A 20,160-nucleotide genomic window follows, 5' to 3' on the forward strand; every position below is an offset into this window, starting at 1 on the left:
ATTGGACGGTCCCTCCAGTCGTTACCAGGGGCGTGGAACCAAGCGAGCTGAATGGGAAACACATTTGTGTGCCTCGCCGTTGTATTGACCTGTTGGGGAGATAAGATGACAAGCGAAAACAGTTGTCCGCGTAAATTACTTGCCAAGGGGACGACCTGCAAACTAAAATTTCCCGTGTCTTGAAGCGGCCCGACCGGTCTTTAACTACGAGCTCCGCATACAAGCAGCCACGAAGAAGCCGCGGAGAGATTCGGCATCGTTAGCTGCAACTGAAGAGACGGATGCGAGGACTTGAAAGGAGATAAATACAGCATATTCGTCATTTTTTTAATCGTCAGTGTGGGGTTTGTTCAGTCGGCAGACAGTGAGTTGAATCAGATTTTTTTTCGCAGTTGTTTGGGTAGCTCTAATGCGTGAAAATGGGGATAATATGCAGACAGGGCGTTTTAAAGTCCACCTCTCTGTCGTGGACAATCGGCTAACGTTAGCGAGGTTTTTCTAATACTGGACCTGGCAGGTCTGCCCGTGTCGTTTATCGCTAGCGTGAGTTTAGCCGACGTTTGCTGTGGTTTTCTTCGCTTTTTGAACGAGGTAAGTCGGGTCCCATCAGTGTAACCAATGAAATGTTTGGAGATAAGCTAATATATCTGTTATCTGAATTTAGACTATAAATTAGCACCGTCACACGTTAGGGTTAGGGCTTTTAATTAGCGAACTTAGTGTTAACTTGTGTCATCAGTGTCAGCTTGCTAGTTTTTCCTTTTTTTGTTCACCTGGCTGATTATGGTTTATACCAACAATATCTTTTTAACTCACGGGCTTGTCTTTTCATGCACTTGCTTTCACTGAAATAACTAACTGAAACGCCGTGATGACTGACATCCATAAAATCAATAAATCGCTTCAGCGTTGGCGAACAGAGCAGGAAATGTTGGATTTTGTTTCAGTAACATTTCTTTATTTCTTTCTCTTTTTTGCAGCTCTCTATATCGGATGAAGTCTCGTCTATGTCATCCATCCCGGTCTCGTTAGGGGCCTCCGCTCGCAAACTGCGTCACCAAGTGGGCGCTGCAGGTACTCATCTCTCAATCTGCATGTTGTGCAGTCTAGTCATGGCACAAATGACCTGGAAACCAAAGTGATTGAACTTTTAAATGACCATGGAGCCGGAGACGACTTCAAACTCCGAGCCCCACCAAGAACTGAAATATCCATCTGTACCCAGCTCTCAGTGTGAACCGGCCATGAATATGTATGAGGCCATGGGTGATGGAAATGTCAATCCTGTGGACTCAGTAGTGAGAGGTGGGAGTGACCCCAGTGCGTATCCTTCCTCCAGTTACCAGAGGAACGTGCATCAGAGATTCATCAGGAGAAGTCTGTGGTTCTCGGACACAGATGAGCAGACCTTTGAAGCACCTGAGTGTGATAACAGGAGTAATATCCTAAACATAAACCTGCGAACAATAGTGGACAGGACGCTGGGGACTAGTTGCGGAATACAGGAAGGTTCCAGCACTGAAAGTCAAGGCGGGCAAAAAGACAGCGCAACAGAGAGTGCCAGTGCTGATGAAGAGAAGCAGAGAGGTGGAGATGCATTAAATTTTACATGCAGTGATGCTGGTAAAGCCGCTATCAAGGCAGCCAGTGAGGAGAACGAGGAGGAGGCAGAGATGAAAGCAGTCTCCACATCTCCAGGAGGAAGATTCCTCAAATTTGACATTGAGCTGGGGAGAGGGTCCTTCAAGACGGTCTACAAGGGCCTGGATACCGAGACTTGGGTGGAAGTTGCCTGGTGTGAGCTGCAGGTAAAATACTCTGTGACACCCAAGCATAGTGTCATTTTCAGTGAAGAACTGCAAACCAAGACACTTTCAGTAGTCACCCATGTCCATAGATTGTTTCTTAAACAGTAGACCGAGCACATACCACCCTTTAAAAAGGGTGTGTCTCTTTCAAACAATAAATTTAGTGTGGGAATAACTATCTTCATGTTTTTGTTTTCTACAAGAAATTAGTTCTTTTTCAATTACTGATTTTTGTTAATGGGGAAATGCCTAACTCTCATAGGAAGCTGACTCTCTGCCGGTGAACGTTCATCCATCATGATAGCATAATGGCGATGTCTTCAGGGAGCTGTCAATCAGCCAGAGTCTCATGAGAGAGTCAACTAAGTTGCAAATGGGTTACCACTGAATTTTAAATGATTTACACGGGGAAAATGATTGACGGGCATTATGTGCTGACGTGCGGACATATACCACCACTGAAGCGTGGTGATCAGCAGTTTTGCAAATGCACAAGGAGAATCTATCTTGTTTTGCATTACACAGACACAGGAAAATCACCAGCTTAGACTGTGCAAAGGTATTAACTAATTATTTCCGTCCTTTGGAGACTGCAGCAGGGATTATCTCTCTCTCCCTCTCTCCCAGGAGGCTTAAGGGGGACTACAGTAAGCATGACTGCCCTCTTCAGAGAGAACAACCTGCAGTGTGGTTTCTTTTTCAGGCTGAAATAGTTAAAGGTTCATTTTAAACAGTTTACGTTCAGCCACCTTTTAATTTTTGCTCTAGTCATTTGCCCAGCTGAAAACGCAATGACCGTGCACACACCTGTTAGATTGGACAGTCCATGACATGCTCTTCTGTGCTCTGTCCCAGCAGTGTGTCTGCATGCTATGAGCAGTGTTATTCCCTACCTCCCTCCCTCTGTGCAACAGGAGGTAGGCAGACAGGAAGCAGCTGAAGCGCGCTGTAGCCTGCTGAGAACCGTGTGGCGGTCCTGTGGCCTCAATGAATACTGATGCCTAGGCTACTGAAAACATGCTGCGTCAGTAACCTGAGAGACTGAAGAGTGCACAGTCCTCGATGCATTGAAAGAACTAAACCTGTTTTGTACGACTGTAGCATCACGAGTCGGTGATGCATCTCATCACCGCACTTAGAGAAGATAACATACCATTGGCTATGAGTAAAGATACAGTAGCACTGCGAGGCACGATGACTTCATTGGGTGGTGATGTCATGCAGACTGATAGTAGCAAGTGAGCAATCCCACATTTCCCTCAACCTGACAACACTCAGCTGCAATTGGGCTCAGCGGATGATAGGATGCAGAACCGGAAGCAATTTACTGTGTTTTATTCTACCCTAGTGACACAGTAAAACTCCCTTAGTGGAGAGTCAATAATGGATGTTAATCACAATACAAATAGTCCTCTCTCACAATCATGTTCTCATCTCAGGCTCACACTCATATATTGTAGTTTTGAGCGGACAGTCTTTGATTAATATCAGTTGGATAAACAAAATTCTATGCTGACCTGACTTACTATGCCGTGTTTTGTCAGAGCGATCTGCCTCATTAGCTTGCTGAGTGGATCAGGATCATTAGTCGAAACTTTGTGTGCCTGAGTCAATAAAATGTCTTCTCTTGGTGCCTTCTTCAGCTGATCAGAATTGCTCGTGATGTTATGCTGAGTGACCATTTAGTGAGTTGAACCACCTAGTGGTTTATGGCCAGCAGTTCAATATTAAATTATGTGAGTGTTGCTGAATTATGTCAAACTGTGGTAAATCTGTAAAACGCTGTCACTTTCATCTTTAAAAATATGTCACTTTCAAATGCCAATATGAAATTGTAACTTTTAGGGCTTCAACTAACCAATGCCAGTGCGTTTTTTAAGTGTTTTTATAATGGATTGTCCTTACAACATTACTTTACAGTAGGACTATGACTAAAGATTATTCTCATTATCAGTGGATCTGTTGATTATTTATTGTCTATAAAATACCAAAACAGTGAAAAATGTCCATTGTAACCCAGTCTGATGTGGAGAAAGAGAACTCTTAATCTTGCAAAGATCAGTGCAGCAATTTAAGTGTTTTGTTATTTGTATTATTAATCAAAGTTTGTAGTTCTACTAGGTTTATGAAGCTGTTTATTGTTCTTCTGTGGCATGTAGAGTCACTATAAAGACTAGTGGTCTGAGCCAAGATGCCACCCACAATCCTTCCAGATCCTGCTGCCGTATTTAACAGCAATACTGCAAGTGCGGGTATCAACTTGTCTTAAGTAGTGAAGATTTTTTTTTTTTGGCCTCTGTTTTGCCTGTTTACCCTTTAGTGTCACATGGAGATGATACCATCTTTGCCATGCTAAGGAAACCTGTGATGGAAGACACAAGGGCTCTCTGTGAAACAAGATAGGACTGTGATTTTCCACTGCCTCCCCCTCCTTCCAGTGGTCACATGGCTTTCTTACCTAGAAATTTTAATCTGGTCCTGTGTTTATTCTTTCTGTCTCTATTCCTCCCTTCTCTCTCTCTCTCTCTCTCTCTCTTTCACACTCCCTCACCCCTTTCCTCCCATGCCCATCTCCCCCACATCTCTGTTTTTGTGCCAGGCCGCTGGCATAGCACAGATGGCCCTGGCTCTGGCAAGGATGTTAATCTGAGAGGAAGATTCCTGTTGTGAGTTTTTCATTGTTGAGAGGCAACACTTTTGTCTCTCTGTTTGCCTCAGTCTATTATTACTCACTGGAATTTATTTTTTAAACTTTGGAAACTTCCTTTTTCTGCCAGTTGTGGCTCAGTGTATTATTTTTTATCTGTGTTGAATTTTTGCACACATTCACAGACGTGGTGTACTTCTGACTTTGTGCAGACGTTGCTGTGGTATTTGGCAGTGAGCTTGTTGTTCTGTAGATTAAATCTGGATCTCGGCTTGTAAATGCCCAGCTGGCAATGATACCATGGCAGTGATATGAAACTGCCTGTCTGTTTGAGTGTTTGCTGGAGATTTGGCTATTCTTGAACCAAACAAACCCAGCAAATGACACTGTGAGTCATTAGGTCAAATAGTTCCAAACACGTAATGGTAGATTAGACTGAGCCATGTTATATTATGGTCATCTGTTTCAAAGCACAGTTATGGTTGTCTCTTGGGATTAACATGTATAACCCTCACAATAACCCCTTCTTGACTGCTCAGATTGCAAAAAGAAAACACATTTGGAGATGCTCAAATGGGTCATTGGTCACAGCCCATTTGGCATTAAGAGGCCCAGGGCAGCCAGAGCCAGTGGCTGTAGCTAACAATGCCTTGTCAATGGCCTCATCTTCAGGCATGCCTGAACGCCTGTGTCACTCAGCCAACCGAAGACCCTCAGGGAAGGAGGATGAGCCTGTTGGAACCATAACAATGGGTGTAGTGCTGTGCTGTAACTTCAACAGGCTTGTTGGAATGAGGCTAGTTAGCATAACCTAGATCCAATACATGGATAATAATATGTACTCTGTCTTCTGCCTTGCATTCAGGAAAAAAAAATTTACAGTATAGTTTACATTTAGTCCTGGCTTGTCCAAAAGGAAGGAACACCAGTAAATAAATGTCCTGAAACTGGCTTTCATCTTAAACTAATTTAATTTTTTGTATACTTTCATGTTTCACAAAGTCCATTACGAACACACACACATGCACACACTTCTAGTTAAACTGATTTGAGAATTTGGATGTTGTCAAAAGGGGAAAACTCTCTCCCTCATTTACTACAGTTGAGCCCACAAATGAGCAATATTTTGCAGAAGTCAACATTAATTTCTTTTTTTCTTTTTTTTCTTTTCACTCGCCTTGTCAGTCAAGTGGGTGATAAATTTTCTAGTCAATTTTTACTTGCCCTTATACAAATTGTTCTATTTAATAGCAGTTATCGAACATCAGCAAAGTCTAAAGTTAATTGTCATGTTTAATCTTAATCTGCCTCGTTCTCGAACTTGTGGCAAACTTGGCAATCTGTGTGTTTACCTGCCTGGAGAGAGATGGCTCACTCCTTAGGTATTTGATGCGTTGCATTCATTTGTAACTTTTCAAGCAAGTGAGTTGCTAAGTTTGCTAGCATGTGTTGGCATTTTACTTCACAGGTGCAAGCAGGCAGTCCTTATTATTGTGCTCTGATGAGGTAGTTATAATTACTAGCAACAAAATCTTCAGATTTCAGTGCACTGATATGCTTGACAAAAAGATCATCAGTGTGCAAAGCAGAGCAAAATGTTGGCTTTCCTCTTTGCCAATGCATTTTTGTATGCATTTCATAATTGGGACTTTTCTCATTGCCATCTTTATGTTACAGTAGGACTGCCAATATCTGTTGTATTTATGATTGTTTAATTTACCAGTTATTTTCCTAATTAATTGTTGGGTCATCAAATTTTCCCAGAGTTCTTGTTGATGTTATCAGATGTAATTTTTTGTCCAAAATAGTCCCAGACTTTCAGCACACATTTCCTCTTGCTGTCTAACCTTGGACTGATGAAGATTTATCTAAATGGCCTTTGATCTCCCTCTCCCCACCTTCTCCCGCACCCAGACCCCTAACAATAAAGCAATGTCTCAGCAACTCATAAGGACTGGTAATCCCTTATGGAATTTAAGATAGTTATTTGTATGAACAAATCTCAGCGCACCTCTGTATCCTGCTAAGGACTCCTGCTTAGGCTCTGTGGCATGAATACAAGGGTTACTTTTAATACACACTCTAGTTGACCTCTGCATCTCTAAGCTTTTTACGTAATGAGTGCAAAACAAATGGCCTCACAGTAGCACCTGTGTCTTAAGTCCAACTGTAAACTGTTGATATTTACTTTGGCTGCTTATTTTAAATGCAAATCCTCCCAGTTGTCACATATTCTGTGTCCTGTCAAACCTGACAAATTTAAGAACTCTTTTTGGTAATATGAATTATGATTATATTGGCACTGTTGAGCTCGCATATACTCTTGCTATGCAGTCTTTTTTCTTTTCTTTTTTTTTTTGCATAGAATCACAGTTGGCAGCAATGCCTTTAACACAGCTTTGTTGAAATTTGTTTTATCATTAATAACCTTGCCGGAGTTTGATAAAGGTTGCTTTTGAATTTAAAAATTTTAAATTTTGTTTTGCCCATGTTGTGTATATAGTCTGTGCCACGGTGTTATGCTGAATTGAGGGTGTTTCTCTGGCCCTGTGCCCCTACACTGCAGCAGATGATAAAATGGTTGGGGGTTGGGGGGTGTTGGCCAGGCTGTCTACTTTGGCTGAGGGCATCACTACCACTCTTTTCTGTCTTGTCTCAGCTCCAACCCTCATCATCAGTGATGTGGGAAAAGGAGCACATATGCAAGACTGCCCACCCTCTACACTCCCACTTTCTGGCTCACGCCAGCCCAAGCTGGCCGCATTAGGCCTTAGTCATTTACATGGGCATTGAGCACATTTGTGAATATTTGTCTCAAGTTTGGAGCAGCTGAATGAAATTGCCACCCTGGGTATCATAGCACCACAGCTATTTGTAACTACTTGTATAAGCTCCTGTATGGTTTTTACAATGGGTCTGTGTATCTTTGTGTTACCAAGCGTGGATGTTTGGTGTCTGTGCAGGAGTGTGTTAAGGATGTCACCGCCAGCTGTCGAGCGTCAGGTTCTGTGGCCATGAGGCCTTCTTAATTAGAAATGAAAAAGCCAGAGAAACATGGTCTGTTTTGATCTTTGCTGCTTGACAGTAGAATCGCAATAAAGGATAACTGATGTCAGTGATTTTTTTATAGATCAGTGTTAGTAGTCAGCTGGCCATCTGATTAAGCAACTACAAGTTACAGCACGATTGAAGAGGAATATCCAGGACAATATTATTAATTTGGATTGCTGTGCATCTCATGGGAACACTAAGGTTTAGTTGAGATGGTGACTCAGATTTTGGGTAAGGGTTCATAGGTGCTTGCCTAAACAGCAGTCGCTCTCTGTGAGTATGTGACATTTGCTGTGTGAAATAGTGCCTCTAATTTTCCCCTGAAGGTATCTTTTTATACACACTTACATACACTTATCTTATTTTTAAAACAAAATAAATGAGTGATGACCTCAAAAATCCAGCGCCGGTCAGGCTCTAAACAAAGATGTGATCAGTCAGTGGGTGTCATGGAAATTGCATAAGCAGCATTAGTCTTTTGAGGTGGCGAATGTATATGTATATGTAATCAAAAATTTTTGTTTCTTTGTCTCTGTGTGTCAAAGAACTGCTTGTTTGTCAGACTACGCATTTAGTCTGTGACAGCAAAGAGGTTTACAGGAGGTTTTCATGCCTTAATCCATATTGGCTAACTCCCAGTCACAATCAGCCCGGACACACTCACACACTAAAACACCCATGCAACCCACATAAGTGCCTTTCACTATTGTCCTTTTACAGTTCGTTTTAGTCATAAGCGCATATCTGATATAATACTGGTGTTCCTGTTAACTAAAGCTCATGGAGGTGTGGTTGTGTCATACTTCTCTTCCTAATATAGCTTCTCCTTATATCTCCCCCTCAGTTTTCTTAGTTCACACACACCTCACACCCAAACAACAGAACAGTGTTTTGGTCATCGGATGATTTTCAACATACTGTCTTAGTATCACAGTGGCTTATCATCTGTGGAGGTATTGCTCTCATTCATGCCCCTCCTTGACAGGGATGGGTGATATGTGCATATTTTTTCTTTCCTCTCAGCCAGTTTCATCAGATCTACCTCTTTTAAAGTATTATACTGTGCCACCCTGAGCACCAGCATGCCAGTTAGCACAGCCTGGGGGAAGAGTGGCTACATGTCAGGGTAACACTGAAATAGAGACAACAGAGTGGCCGACACAGGTGTTTGCCAAATTCTCCTGCAGTCATTGACTGATGGGACACAAATCAGCTGTGGGCAGTCTGCTGGCTCATGGCTTGCTTTGCACCAGCTTTTGCTATGGCAGTGGAAGCACTGCAATAGCCATCTGTTATTGAGGATTTGGTGCAGACGGTGGCAGGGTAACCAAGTGATTTAGCATACCTCCTTCAATCTGGCAGCTAAGGTTCATGTCCCATGTTTCCAAACTTTGTTATTATTCGTGTGTCTCATTATGACCTACAGTAAACAGAATACTGCGTGCATCAACAAAGCATCACATTATAATTGTGACTGAAGCTTTTCATTGCAGTATTAAAAAGCAATATTAAGGCCTAGTCGCTTTGAGGTTTGAGGATGGCCAACTGTGTGTGAGTGAGACGAATCTGTACAGTACATCCTGGGGTGAAATATTTTCTTTCATAATCTCCTTAGCCAAATGTTGTGACACATATCGACTACTCTGAGTTGAGCTGTCTAGGTTTTATAGTAGAGGTGGCTGGCATGTTGTTTGAATATAAATCCCTGTCACACTATTGTTACTAAATCCAAATGATGCTAATCTGCTGCTTGTTAACGAGGGATCAGGATGTGGCCAGGTTAATGGGGTAAAGAGGAAATTGTAATTAAGAACACAAAACCATGGAGAGAGACCAAGTTGATATTGATTCATTTTTGGACTTTACTGGCTGCCATAATTAAGACAAATGCTGAAACCTGTTACTCTATTAATAAGTTCACTCCTCATTGGTTCACTGATCTTAGAGATTTGAATAATAGATTAGAACCTGTGAACCAGTGGTCTCATTAGGGGTACTGTAAGAATAAGGAGCATTAGATAAGATGGATTAAATGGTGTCTAGATGGTGACTGTTACCAGCTGCTTGTTCATTTTATATGCCCATTTAAGCCAAAAGTAAAAGGCTGTTCATTTCATAGAGGGGGTTTAAAATAATGATCCACTCCCATACAATTTTTGTATCGTATTTTGTGACATAAATGTCTCATCCTGCTACATTTCAACAGATGTACCTGAGTTCAGTTGTGTCAGCATACAGTTTTATATTGTTTCGCTGTAACAAACCGGGAATACTTAACCCTTGTATTATGTTACGGGTCAATTTGACCCATTTCAGTTTTCATGTTGACCAAAGTACTGGTTATCCTTTCTTTTTCTTCCTGCAATTTTGTGACTTTTCCTCATCTTGGGTCATGAACTGGTGTGTAAAATCTGGACTCTTTGATGTGTAGTAAAATGTCTGTGCAGAGTTTGTATACGAAGATGATGTTGCGGGTCATTTTGACCCGGACACTTTAATGTGGGTAAATAGCTGTTTAGATCCAAATTAAACACTTTGATCTCTTTGATATACTTTGTTTAGATTGCCAAATTATTTGTATTTTGAAACAGAGGCCCAGGTGTGAATGGAGGAGGAACTTTCTCACCCTTGTGCTTGTCACTGTTCTCATGTCATCTCTTTGACAAACACACCAAAATGAGCTCCAGAAGTTTTACAGTTGAAGAAACTGTGGCACTGATGTTGAACTGGGATAGTGATGCAGAGGAAGAGATTTCAGAGACAGAGGATCTTTCAGAGACTGAGGACAATGTTATTGATGATCCAGATTGTCAATTTTCTTCCGATGAGGATTCAGAGGACGAGTCTGCCGTTGGATCTCCATCAGCTGAAAACCAAGGAATGCAGCAATCATCATCCACAGGGGGGGGACATGGACATCAAAAGATGGTAATATAAAATGGTCAACATCACCACACCAAAGCCGAGGTAGACTGTCATCTTCCAATGTCATCAAAATGACTCCCGGTCCTACACGATTTGCTGTCACACGAGTTGATGATATTCAATCAGCATTTCAGCTCTTCATATCGCCAATAGAGAAGATTATACTGGACATGACCAATTTGGAGGGGAGGCGTGTATTTCAAGAGAAATGGAAGCCACTGGATCAGACTGACTTGCATGCTTACATCAGAATTCTGGTATTAGCTGGAGTGTACAGGTCAAGGGGAGAAGCAACTGCAAGTTTGTGGAACGAAGAGAATGGAAGGCCAATCTTTCGAGCAACAATGTCTCTGGAGACATTTCACATGATATCTCGTGTGATCCGATTTGACAACTGCGACACAAGAGCTGGTCGACGTGAAAGAGACAAGTTAGCTGCGATCAGAGATGTATGGGATAAATGGGTTGAAATTCTGCCTTTGTTGTACAATCCTGGTCCCCATGTTACTGTTGTTCCATTCAGGGGGCGCTGTCCTTTCCGACAGTACATGCCCAACAAGCCTGCCAAGTATGGCATCAAAATATGGGTAGCTTGTGATGCAAAACACAGCAACATACAGCTGCCAGCGCAAGACTGCCCGTTGGCCCTTGGTGATGTTCTATAACATTGTGGATGTGTCTGCTCACAATGCCTATGTCCTGTGGACTGAAATCAACCAACAATGGAATGCCGGAAAATTGTTCCGACGTCGGCTTTTCCTGGAACAACTCGGCAAAGCACTTGTTACTCCTAATATGCAGAGTCGAGCCAGGCCACCTAAAACCCCAGCAGCTGCGGCTGTCATTGAAAAGGTCAAGCTCACGTCACCCAACCAATCTGTAATGGATCCATTAGATACAGGTGTGAAGAAACGGAAGAGATGCCAGGTCTGTCCCCCCCGAGATGACAGTAAAACAAGTACCTGTTGTGTGAAATGCAAGAATTACATCTGCAGAAAGCACACAATTACATTCTGTCCATCGTGTGGAGAACAATGAAAATGTTGAACATTGAAAATGGGGAAAGTCAAATGACAAACAAAAGTGTTCGTCAAGAGAGGAAAATTAAAATAAAGATGTTATTGGTTTTAAAATTAAATAGTTCTTAAATATAGTGTTGGGATTAAAAATATATTGTATGTCTCTTTTCTATATGTTCCTATAATCTAAAATAAAGATGTTATTGGTTTAACCTGTTTTTGTTTTACTGTTAGTTGATTTACACAGTACGGGTCAAAATGACCCGCAACATAATCAACGTCATTTTTTTTCAACATAATACAAGGGTTAAAGCTCCCATGCAGCTATACAGATGCCGTTCAGTAACATTGTATACGATTGACAAACCTGGCTAACCTGACATAAGGTGAGTTTTTTTTTTAAATAAACTTTATCTGTTCAAGGAAATTTCACTGAGAGGAATCCATTCTTTCTGAATGCATTGATCAGCTACTGAGCAGCTCTACTAAAACATTTGGTCAAGGGCATCTCAGTGGTGGTAATGATGGAGGGGCAAGTGCTGCTTTATTACTTTCCACATCTATCTGCCAGTCCAGAAACTGAACCACAACTGGTCACAATCTTGTCTCTTTAACCTGTGGTACACCAATTGCATGGTACAGCTGATAGACAACAGCTGGTGCACTGCATTTCTGAATTTCACACTGAATTTCTGTTCTGCACGTGGGAGGAGTAGACAAAAGGACCAGCTCACTCAAAATTCAGATCTTTTACCACTTCATATTGTGGTTTTTCTCAAAAAAGAATTATTTGAAAAGTTCTACTAATGTTACAGGGCTTTGCATTATCCCACAGCACTGAGAGTTATGAGTCTTCGGCTCTGGCTAAATTTTATATTACTTTTTGGTTGTATATATGTGTACACTGCATGTGTAGACTCTTTTGCAAAGTTTCATGAATTTAACAGATGTGCTCACTTTTTTTTCCAAGAAAATGCATGTCATGGACTGGGATAAGATAAGTTGTTATGGAACGACCTGTAAATAGTCTATATTAACAGTATTTGTTTTGGGTCACATGGTGTACCAAACCAAGGAAGTTGCATTCCAAAGTAAACCTGTACCAAACAGTACCGTTACATCCCCAATACATAAACACAGCAACACACAGGTGATTATACCAAATGTATTCATTGCATAGTAAATGTAAAACAAACTCTCATAAAGGCCCAACAAGCTGATTTTTTTTTTGTTTTATTCATTCTTATTAATTATTTTATTATTATTATTTATTATTTTTTCCCATTCTTTCTTTATTCTATTCTTTCCCATATTTCAGAATATCAGTCAAATTATTAATGTGGATTCAAATATTTAATAATTTATATTCAACAGTGAGCTGTTATTTTATGTTTCATTAATAGAAAGTCTGTTTATCTGCCCTGTGCCTACTCAAATCTGTTTGCATTTTCCAAGACCGCAGGCTTCTGTAACATTATTGACCCCCTTAATTTGGGGTATGTAATTTCAGTTATGAGATGGGAAAAATCCATCTTGATAAATGCCATGACTCACCATTTTTGCCTTTCTAAAGCAATTTGCGGCTGATTCTGTGTGTTGGTGCGATTTACTCTGCAATTTACAGCTTTGTTCTGTCTACCTGTTACATCCTTGGGTAAAGTAGCTGAGCTGAGAGCCATCTCTTTACAATAAGGGTGCTTTCTTGGACAGTATGCTTATAGACAACATGTGACATTAGGCCAAGGACTTGATTTGAACACATAGTTTTGCAATTACATGGTATATTTGCCTGCAGAGTTCCCAGGACTAATAATTTAATCTATTACTACCTGGTCCCTCTGACATCCAGAGGCCCTCTGTTTTGATATGTCTGTGTTGCTGTATGAGCTACCCGAGCTGTGGAACTAATAGAGCTCAGCACATAGATGTAGTGGGTGTCAGTATGGTGGAGCCCAGCTTTATAGATTGCTTCCTGCTAATGTCTCAATCTGTTTTTCCTGTCCGTGCTGCCCAGTATGGTTCTTTTGGTGTGTATTTAACCTCACCTGGGCGGCTCCATACTCTGATGTGGCCAGCTGAGCCTTTTCTTCAGCCAAGTGTATAGTGCATGCCAGATAAGACTCTGAAAACATACATGGACACAAACACTAGATGATCTGATTGTAGCGCAAACCTTCATTTTAAATATATTGTTACCGTGAGTCAGGCATGATAAAAGTTCATATCCCTCACAGTAACTATGAAGGCGTTAACGAGTCTCATGTATTGATGCTTGTGTGATATGATATCCATTGTCTGGTGTGTGTGTGCACCTTGGGACTGACATTCTTCTAGTGTCTCAGTGTGCATATGTATCTGTCTGTGTATCTCGACATGCTGTGCACAACACCTCTGAGCTTACATGTGGCTTCTGAATTATGCAGAAGCCCCAGTGTCTGCTGAGAGGGAAAATAGAAGTGGGAAAGCAAACGGGGGAGGTGTGTGTGTGTGAGTGTGAGTGTGAGGACTTGGGGAACACTCTGTGGTGGGGTTAAGGGGGTTATTTAGGAAAAGCAGCAGGATTCCTGAAAGATTGGAGAAGATGGGATGAGATGAGGAGGCAAGGAAGATGTGAAGGAGTAGTGTGGGGAGAGGAAGGGAGGAAAGCTGCAGTGCTGCAGGGTTAAAATGCTTGAATCAGTCTCATTTCTCACCGTCTCTCCTTTTAAACCTGTGCTTCAGGTAAACCTCAGCCCATGTGTTGCTCTTGTGCAGAAAAGAGCACTTGGGGATAACCCAGCCCAACTTGGCCCCAGCCCTCTATTGCTCAGCTTGCCACAGTAGAAAAGGTTCTCTGCAGAACTGAATTATTCATTGGACTTCAGAAGAGTGCAGTGAAAATCCCCACCCCCCACCCACTTGCACACAAAACTTGATATGCCACATTCACACACACAGTACTTTATCATCATATCACTCCATTCTTCAACACATTGCATCACAGCACATCTTGCTTCAATTATAATTTTTATGTTATTATGTGATTTTGTACTTTTTGATTTTTGTCAGCTTTTTTTATCTCACAGAGTTCGCTGTGGTTGAATAATTAAATAGATTACATCTCGCTAGCTTGTGTTCATTGCATTCCACCATCAGTGTCGTCTTCTTTTTATGGGGTGGGGTGGGGTCTTGCCTGTAGTCCATGCTCAGTGCTGAGTGCATGTGTGTGTGTGTTTGTTACGTAAGTCACTGTTGCAGTGGTTTTAAAAAAACACAACACAAAAAAAGAGTGGGTCAGCCTTATAGAGAACTGGAGAGTGACGAGATAAAGACGGAGCGGTCACAAACGATTTCTTTCTGTGTCTGTGTGGGATGTTTGGCTGTGGAGGAGGGAGTGGTTGATGTTCGGGGTGCGGATAGGGAGACAGATTGCAGATATGGGGGGAGGGGTGAAAGGAGCAAAAGGTAGCGGATGAGAGAGTGAGCAAGCAAGTGAAGGAGATGGAGAAAGATGGAAGAGATCGATCACATGTAACCTTTAGCTGCAGTGTGTAGTGGGTGTGGCCATGTTAATGTGTGGATTCATTCTCCCCTCAGTCACTGTGGTTTGTCACCCTTTAATGTCTTGTTACACAGCCTCTGTGTCTCTGGATCAAGTAAAGACAACAAGGGATAAGTCACATTTGATATTATGCTCTGGTATCATACACATGCGTCATATTTAGGCTGAACCTTGTGCTTGAGAAAAGCTGATGTGAATTCTTCCCCCACGCACAAACTGGTGTGATGCAAATGTGATATAGCAAGTGTCTTTAGGGCTTCATATCAATGATTTCTTTACGCTGCATCTGTCATATTTCTTCTAGGATCGTAAACTATCAAAAGTGGAACGTCAGCGCTTCAAAGAAGAGGCGGAGATGTTGAAGGGGCTCCAACATCCCAACATTGTCCGTTTCTATGACTTTTGGGAGTCGCCCGTTAAAGGGAAGAAGTGCATCGTTTTAGTGACAGAGCTCATGACGTCAGGAACATTAAAAACGTGAGTACTGGTGAAGGTAGATATTGTACAGACAACTTCTCTGACAAATAACTATTTGTGCCTTTGACAGATATTTACAGTGCTTAAAGCCATCTTACCTTTTCACTTGTACTATTTTTATTGCATGTTCTAAGGCATTTTACTAAAATATCCATCTCCTTCTTGCAGCTATCTAAAGCGTTTCAAAGTAATGAAGCCCAAGGTGCTGAGGAGCTGGTGTAGACAGATCCTGAAAGGCCTTCACTTTCTCCACACCAGGACCCCACCCATTATACACAGGGACCTCAAATGTGACAACATCTTCATCACTGGACCTACAGGCTCAGTCAAGATAGGGGATTTAGGACTGGCAACACTCAAGGCAGCTTCCTTTGCCAAGAGTGTCATAGGTAGAAAACTTTGAAATGTGACTTGGCAATCAATGGTTCCCACGGTGAAGAAGTAAATGACGTATCCATGTTGCATTCTTCTCTCTTCAGGCACTCCAGAGTTCATGGCTCCAGAGATGTATGAGGAACATTATGATGAGGCTGTGGACGTTTATGCCTTCGGCATGTGCATGCTAGAGATGGCCACCTCAGAGTACCCCTACTCTGAATGTCAGAATGCTGCTCAGATATACCGCAAAGTCACCAGTGTGAGTCCCGATTCTGTACATTTTTCCAATTTGTTTCAGAAATTTGATATTTGGGGAAAATATTTAATATACAGCTTCACATGCATAAGTTAAGTAACCTAAAATTATGAGATTAATGTAAGCAAACTAAGATATCCTTGTAATAAAAGCTGGGACAATATACTTATAATTAATTATATATTATATTATATTATAACAAAATGCGTCCCAGTCATTGTCATAGTTATACAGTAAGTTTAACCATAATTTTGTTTCTAGAAAAAAAAGAGAGAGAGAGAACCTGCTTTGTGATCCTCTAAGATGGCACATTATAATTTCACAGATGTTTTTATCTGCTCCACTATTTGTGTCCAGGGAGTTTTTAATTGCAGAAATGTAGCTTTTGTTAGATTACGATATCTGCTCTCGTGTTCTCAGCTAGATGGATGTTCAGCCTTGAATTTCTTGGGTGAAAAATCTAATGAGCCATATGGAGTCACAGAGGGAGTCCAAATCCTCCTTTGTTTTTTAGATAAAGCCTAAAGGCTGTATTCCACTCCATTTCAATGAGTGTATCTCTGCTTGCAAAGCATACTTCAAACTGTTTTTAGGTTAGGGCTTGTCTAAATGTCATGATAGACTTCCTGATTTGATGAAGAGTATTGATTTTCCACTCCTGAGACTTGGCGGGGTTGGAATCTGAGAGATGGCTCTTTCACCTGCTGTTAAAGATGAGAAGGCTTCAATACCCATATTAATGATAGGGAAGCACCGGTGCAGCTGTCTCTAGATACTGTTCTGCATCATTACCATATGCATATTAGAGTGCCCTGCAGAGACCACTGCAGGATATTAATAGGAGATTGATCAAAGACGAACCCTGATAGCTTTATACTGCTCCCTGAGCACATACAACACAATGCTGCATAATTGTTAGCAATGTTAATCCAGAGGATGCATATACTTTATAGCGGCAAGTGTCTCTCTTAAGAATTCATGATCTCACAAGTTATGTCACGCCACAGTTGATGCTGCACCATAGAGAGAATAGCAGGACAAAATGTGCCTGCAAAGGAATAGATTGGTAAAGAAAGTCTGGGTGCTTAAGAGGATACGTCATCTGGACAAAACAAACTTTTTTTTTTCCCCCTCTTAATTGTAGTGCTGTGTGTCCATGTAGATTGTATAGGTATGATTTGCAGAGTTTTGAAGATATCAGGTGTAGAGGTGGTCTGTCTTCTCTCAGATGTAATGGAACTAAATGACAGTTTGTTTGTGGTGCTCAAATAGCAAAAAAATATATTCAAAAAATAACACTAATGTTTCTTTCCAGAAATCATCACCCAGTTGTGAAAGATAATCCACAGACCTTATTGTGAGCAGTTTCATGGATGAACTATTGTCTTTCTACTGCACTACTCTGCTGTGCAGACACAGACCAACTGTGTTCTAATTGTAACTTACAAACAGCATCAGGAGACATGGCATTGATCTGAGCGGTTTCTATGGATACTTTTATGCTTTTTTTTTTTTAAATCCACTGCAACAGACATAGAATTGAGCTGAGCACAGTTGTTGTGCCCTGTTATGATCAACACACCTACAGGATGTGAGTGTGTGTTACTTAAAAGATAACATTTGGGGTGGAGTATGACAAAAATCATCCCTTTTTTTTTGTTTGTCCTCCATGATTAATTTTCATCAACACAATAGTCCTTCATGTCCTGTCCTCAGCATTTTGCTTATGTTTCCCTTTCCTCAGGGAGTGAAGCCAGCCAGCTACAACAAGGTCATGGATCCTGAAATCAAGGAGATTATTGGGGAGTGTATCTGCCAAAAGAAAGAAGAGCGGTGAGTGACTGTCCCCATCATTGTCCAGTTCTCAACCAAGAGGGCCTGCAAGGTGCCCTCTCATCTTTCATACCTTGTCTCACCTCCCCCGCTTCATTGCTGTGGCGCTGACAGTTGGCCCCTCAGCAGCAATGCAGTCTCCCACCATATCTGCAGGGTGTCTTTCATTTCTGTTACATAATGAGTTTGTGTAGAGAGGGGAAAATAACCCTTAATTAGCTTCCAGTGGTGTTTTTTTTTTTAAACATGATTGGGTTCAGTGAGTGACTTTGTCCCTGCAACACAGGTATATCGTGTCCATGTATGAAGTAATTACTATGTTAGATGAGGCCAAGATGTCTTTTCATCTTCAACACATTGCTAACCATATTGATACACTATCATTACAGATAAGTCGGCATAGTGTAGCACAACTTTGTGCCAGAGTCGTGAGTTTTGCTTTTATTTTCTTCTCCCAGGTACAGCATCAAGGACCTCTTGAACCACGCTTTCTTTGCTGAGGACACGGGCGTAAGAGTGGAGCTGGCTGAGGAAGATGATGGAAAGAAGGCCTCAATAGCGCTGAAACTCTGGGTGGAAGACCACAAGAAGTTAAAAGGGAAGTACAAGGAGAGTGGAGCCATCGAGTTCACATTCGACCTGATAAAGGAGGTCCCTGAGGTTGTGGCACAAGAGATGGTGAGTAAATCATTGAAGAAGAACTTTATGCAAATATTTTAAAAATATAAATCGATTTGGAGATTATATGGATATATAATATGGATGTAGAATCCTGTGAGTTCTGTATTTCATTGTTTTAAATTGTGCTGTCTGCCTTAAATACATTTGGTGTCATCTAAACATGTTAGCATTATTTTAATTTTAGTAATAAGTTAGTTGTGACCCATGCTGGTGATGCAGTCTGTCAGGCATTTTGTGGCTTGGCTTGTTCCAACTGCTGGCAATCCTTATATCTCTTCATCAGGGAATGTGCTTGAATGCAGATTGCAGGTTGGTAACTTACTTTGCTTTTCCAGGAATACATTGCGTGTGCTCTTATTTTCTTTCCCCTGTGTTTACATGTTTTTTTTTACAGTCTTTCTGGATCCAGTTTTTATTGCAGGATCTGTGGGTGCCATGTCTGATGATGTTCACTGAAGATTTCTTTCTGTGATAGTATATGATAGTACCAACTTCCAGCCTTTATATTAGACATGTAACATTCTGCAGAACCATAAAATTAATTTGTGGGTAATGGGATGAGACATAGTGAGTTAACATAGCTCAAACACTGTAAAGGCAAAAGGTTTTAACAGCGGAGTGTGTCAGTTGAGAGGTTTGCATATTACTCTGTCACTCTGAATATCAAAAAAACAATTTTGTGTAATGCTCAGCCAGCTGATCCAGTAACAGTAGATAAGAACTTGTGTCCTTGATTTCTGTGTTTCCTTCCCTAGCTTGTCTTCTTTTTTCATTGTTGCTCACCTTGCAGGACTTTCTGAAATCATCAAGGTCACTCTGACCTCACAAAACATGTTTTTGATTCATGCACTAATTGTGACAAAATTTCACACAAATGTCTTAAAATGATAAAGTGAAGACATTTTACATCCAAAGAGTAAAAAGTCAACTTCACTGTGACATTTTCTGCAAAATCCCTTTTTGTTGTTTCAACCCCATTACAAGAGGGGAGATGGTAAACATACTTCACATTTGGTCAGTTACTGAATTTAAAATTTTAGAATTTGTCATTTCTTTGCAACCACATCCATATTTGAAGCTCTGAAATTGACCTCAAACTCATTGGTTTTACTGGTACTGAGCCTACTACTCCCTCTTCCTCTGTCTGTGCTATTTTGACCAGCAAGGACCATCACCTCCCTTGACAAATCACTCTTCATATACTCCAAAGAGTAATTTATGAAAACAGGCAACATGATCGACATCATTTGTCTGTGCTGATGGACCAGGATGTCACCTTTTGTGTGATTGATTGATTCATTTTGTGCTTGTGATGCCTAATTAGTCTACAGTGTGTTCTGAATGACATTTTATATCATGCATGCTGTACTTTATGCTGCAGAGTAGATAAATGAATATGCTGTCTTCATATGGCTTGAGTTTTAATATGCACAGCATTGTATTTTTAGTGCATGATTGATTAGCTTATCTTAGTACTCTAATTTGTATTTTTAGCTTTGTACGTTGCTTTATGTTGTGTGTTCAACCTTTTTGTGTTTTTTTCC

General features: G+C 41.1%; 1 protein-coding gene across 10 annotated transcripts in view; it reads left to right on the top strand.

Annotated features, from left to right (window-relative positions):
• Positions 1-8: 8 nt before the first annotated feature.
• The window catches only part of LOC124063588 (serine/threonine-protein kinase WNK2-like), a 41,355-nt gene continuing 21,203 nt past the window's right edge, over positions 9-20,160 (top strand). For 9 of the 10 annotated variants that reach the window (XM_046397387.1, XM_046397380.1, XM_046397382.1 and 6 more), the window contains exons 1-7: positions 9-591; positions 981-1,808; positions 15,296-15,468; positions 15,637-15,857; positions 15,948-16,105; positions 17,847-17,935; positions 18,394-18,613. In XM_046397387.1, coding sequence (XP_046253343.1) covers positions 1,155-1,808; positions 15,296-15,468; positions 15,637-15,857; positions 15,948-16,105; positions 17,847-17,935; positions 18,394-18,613 — 1,515 coding nt within the window. In that variant the 5' untranslated portion in view covers positions 9-591; positions 981-1,154. The remainder of the gene's footprint in view (positions 592-980; positions 1,809-15,295; positions 15,469-15,636; positions 15,858-15,947; positions 16,106-17,846; positions 17,936-18,393; positions 18,614-20,160) is intronic. The other variant, XM_046397381.1, reaches the window with a different exon arrangement.

This window comes from Scatophagus argus, chromosome 8 (genome assembly GCF_020382885.2).
Source record: "Scatophagus argus isolate fScaArg1 chromosome 8, fScaArg1.pri, whole genome shotgun sequence".
NCBI classification, from domain to species: domain Eukaryota; kingdom Metazoa; phylum Chordata; class Actinopteri; family Scatophagidae; genus Scatophagus; species Scatophagus argus.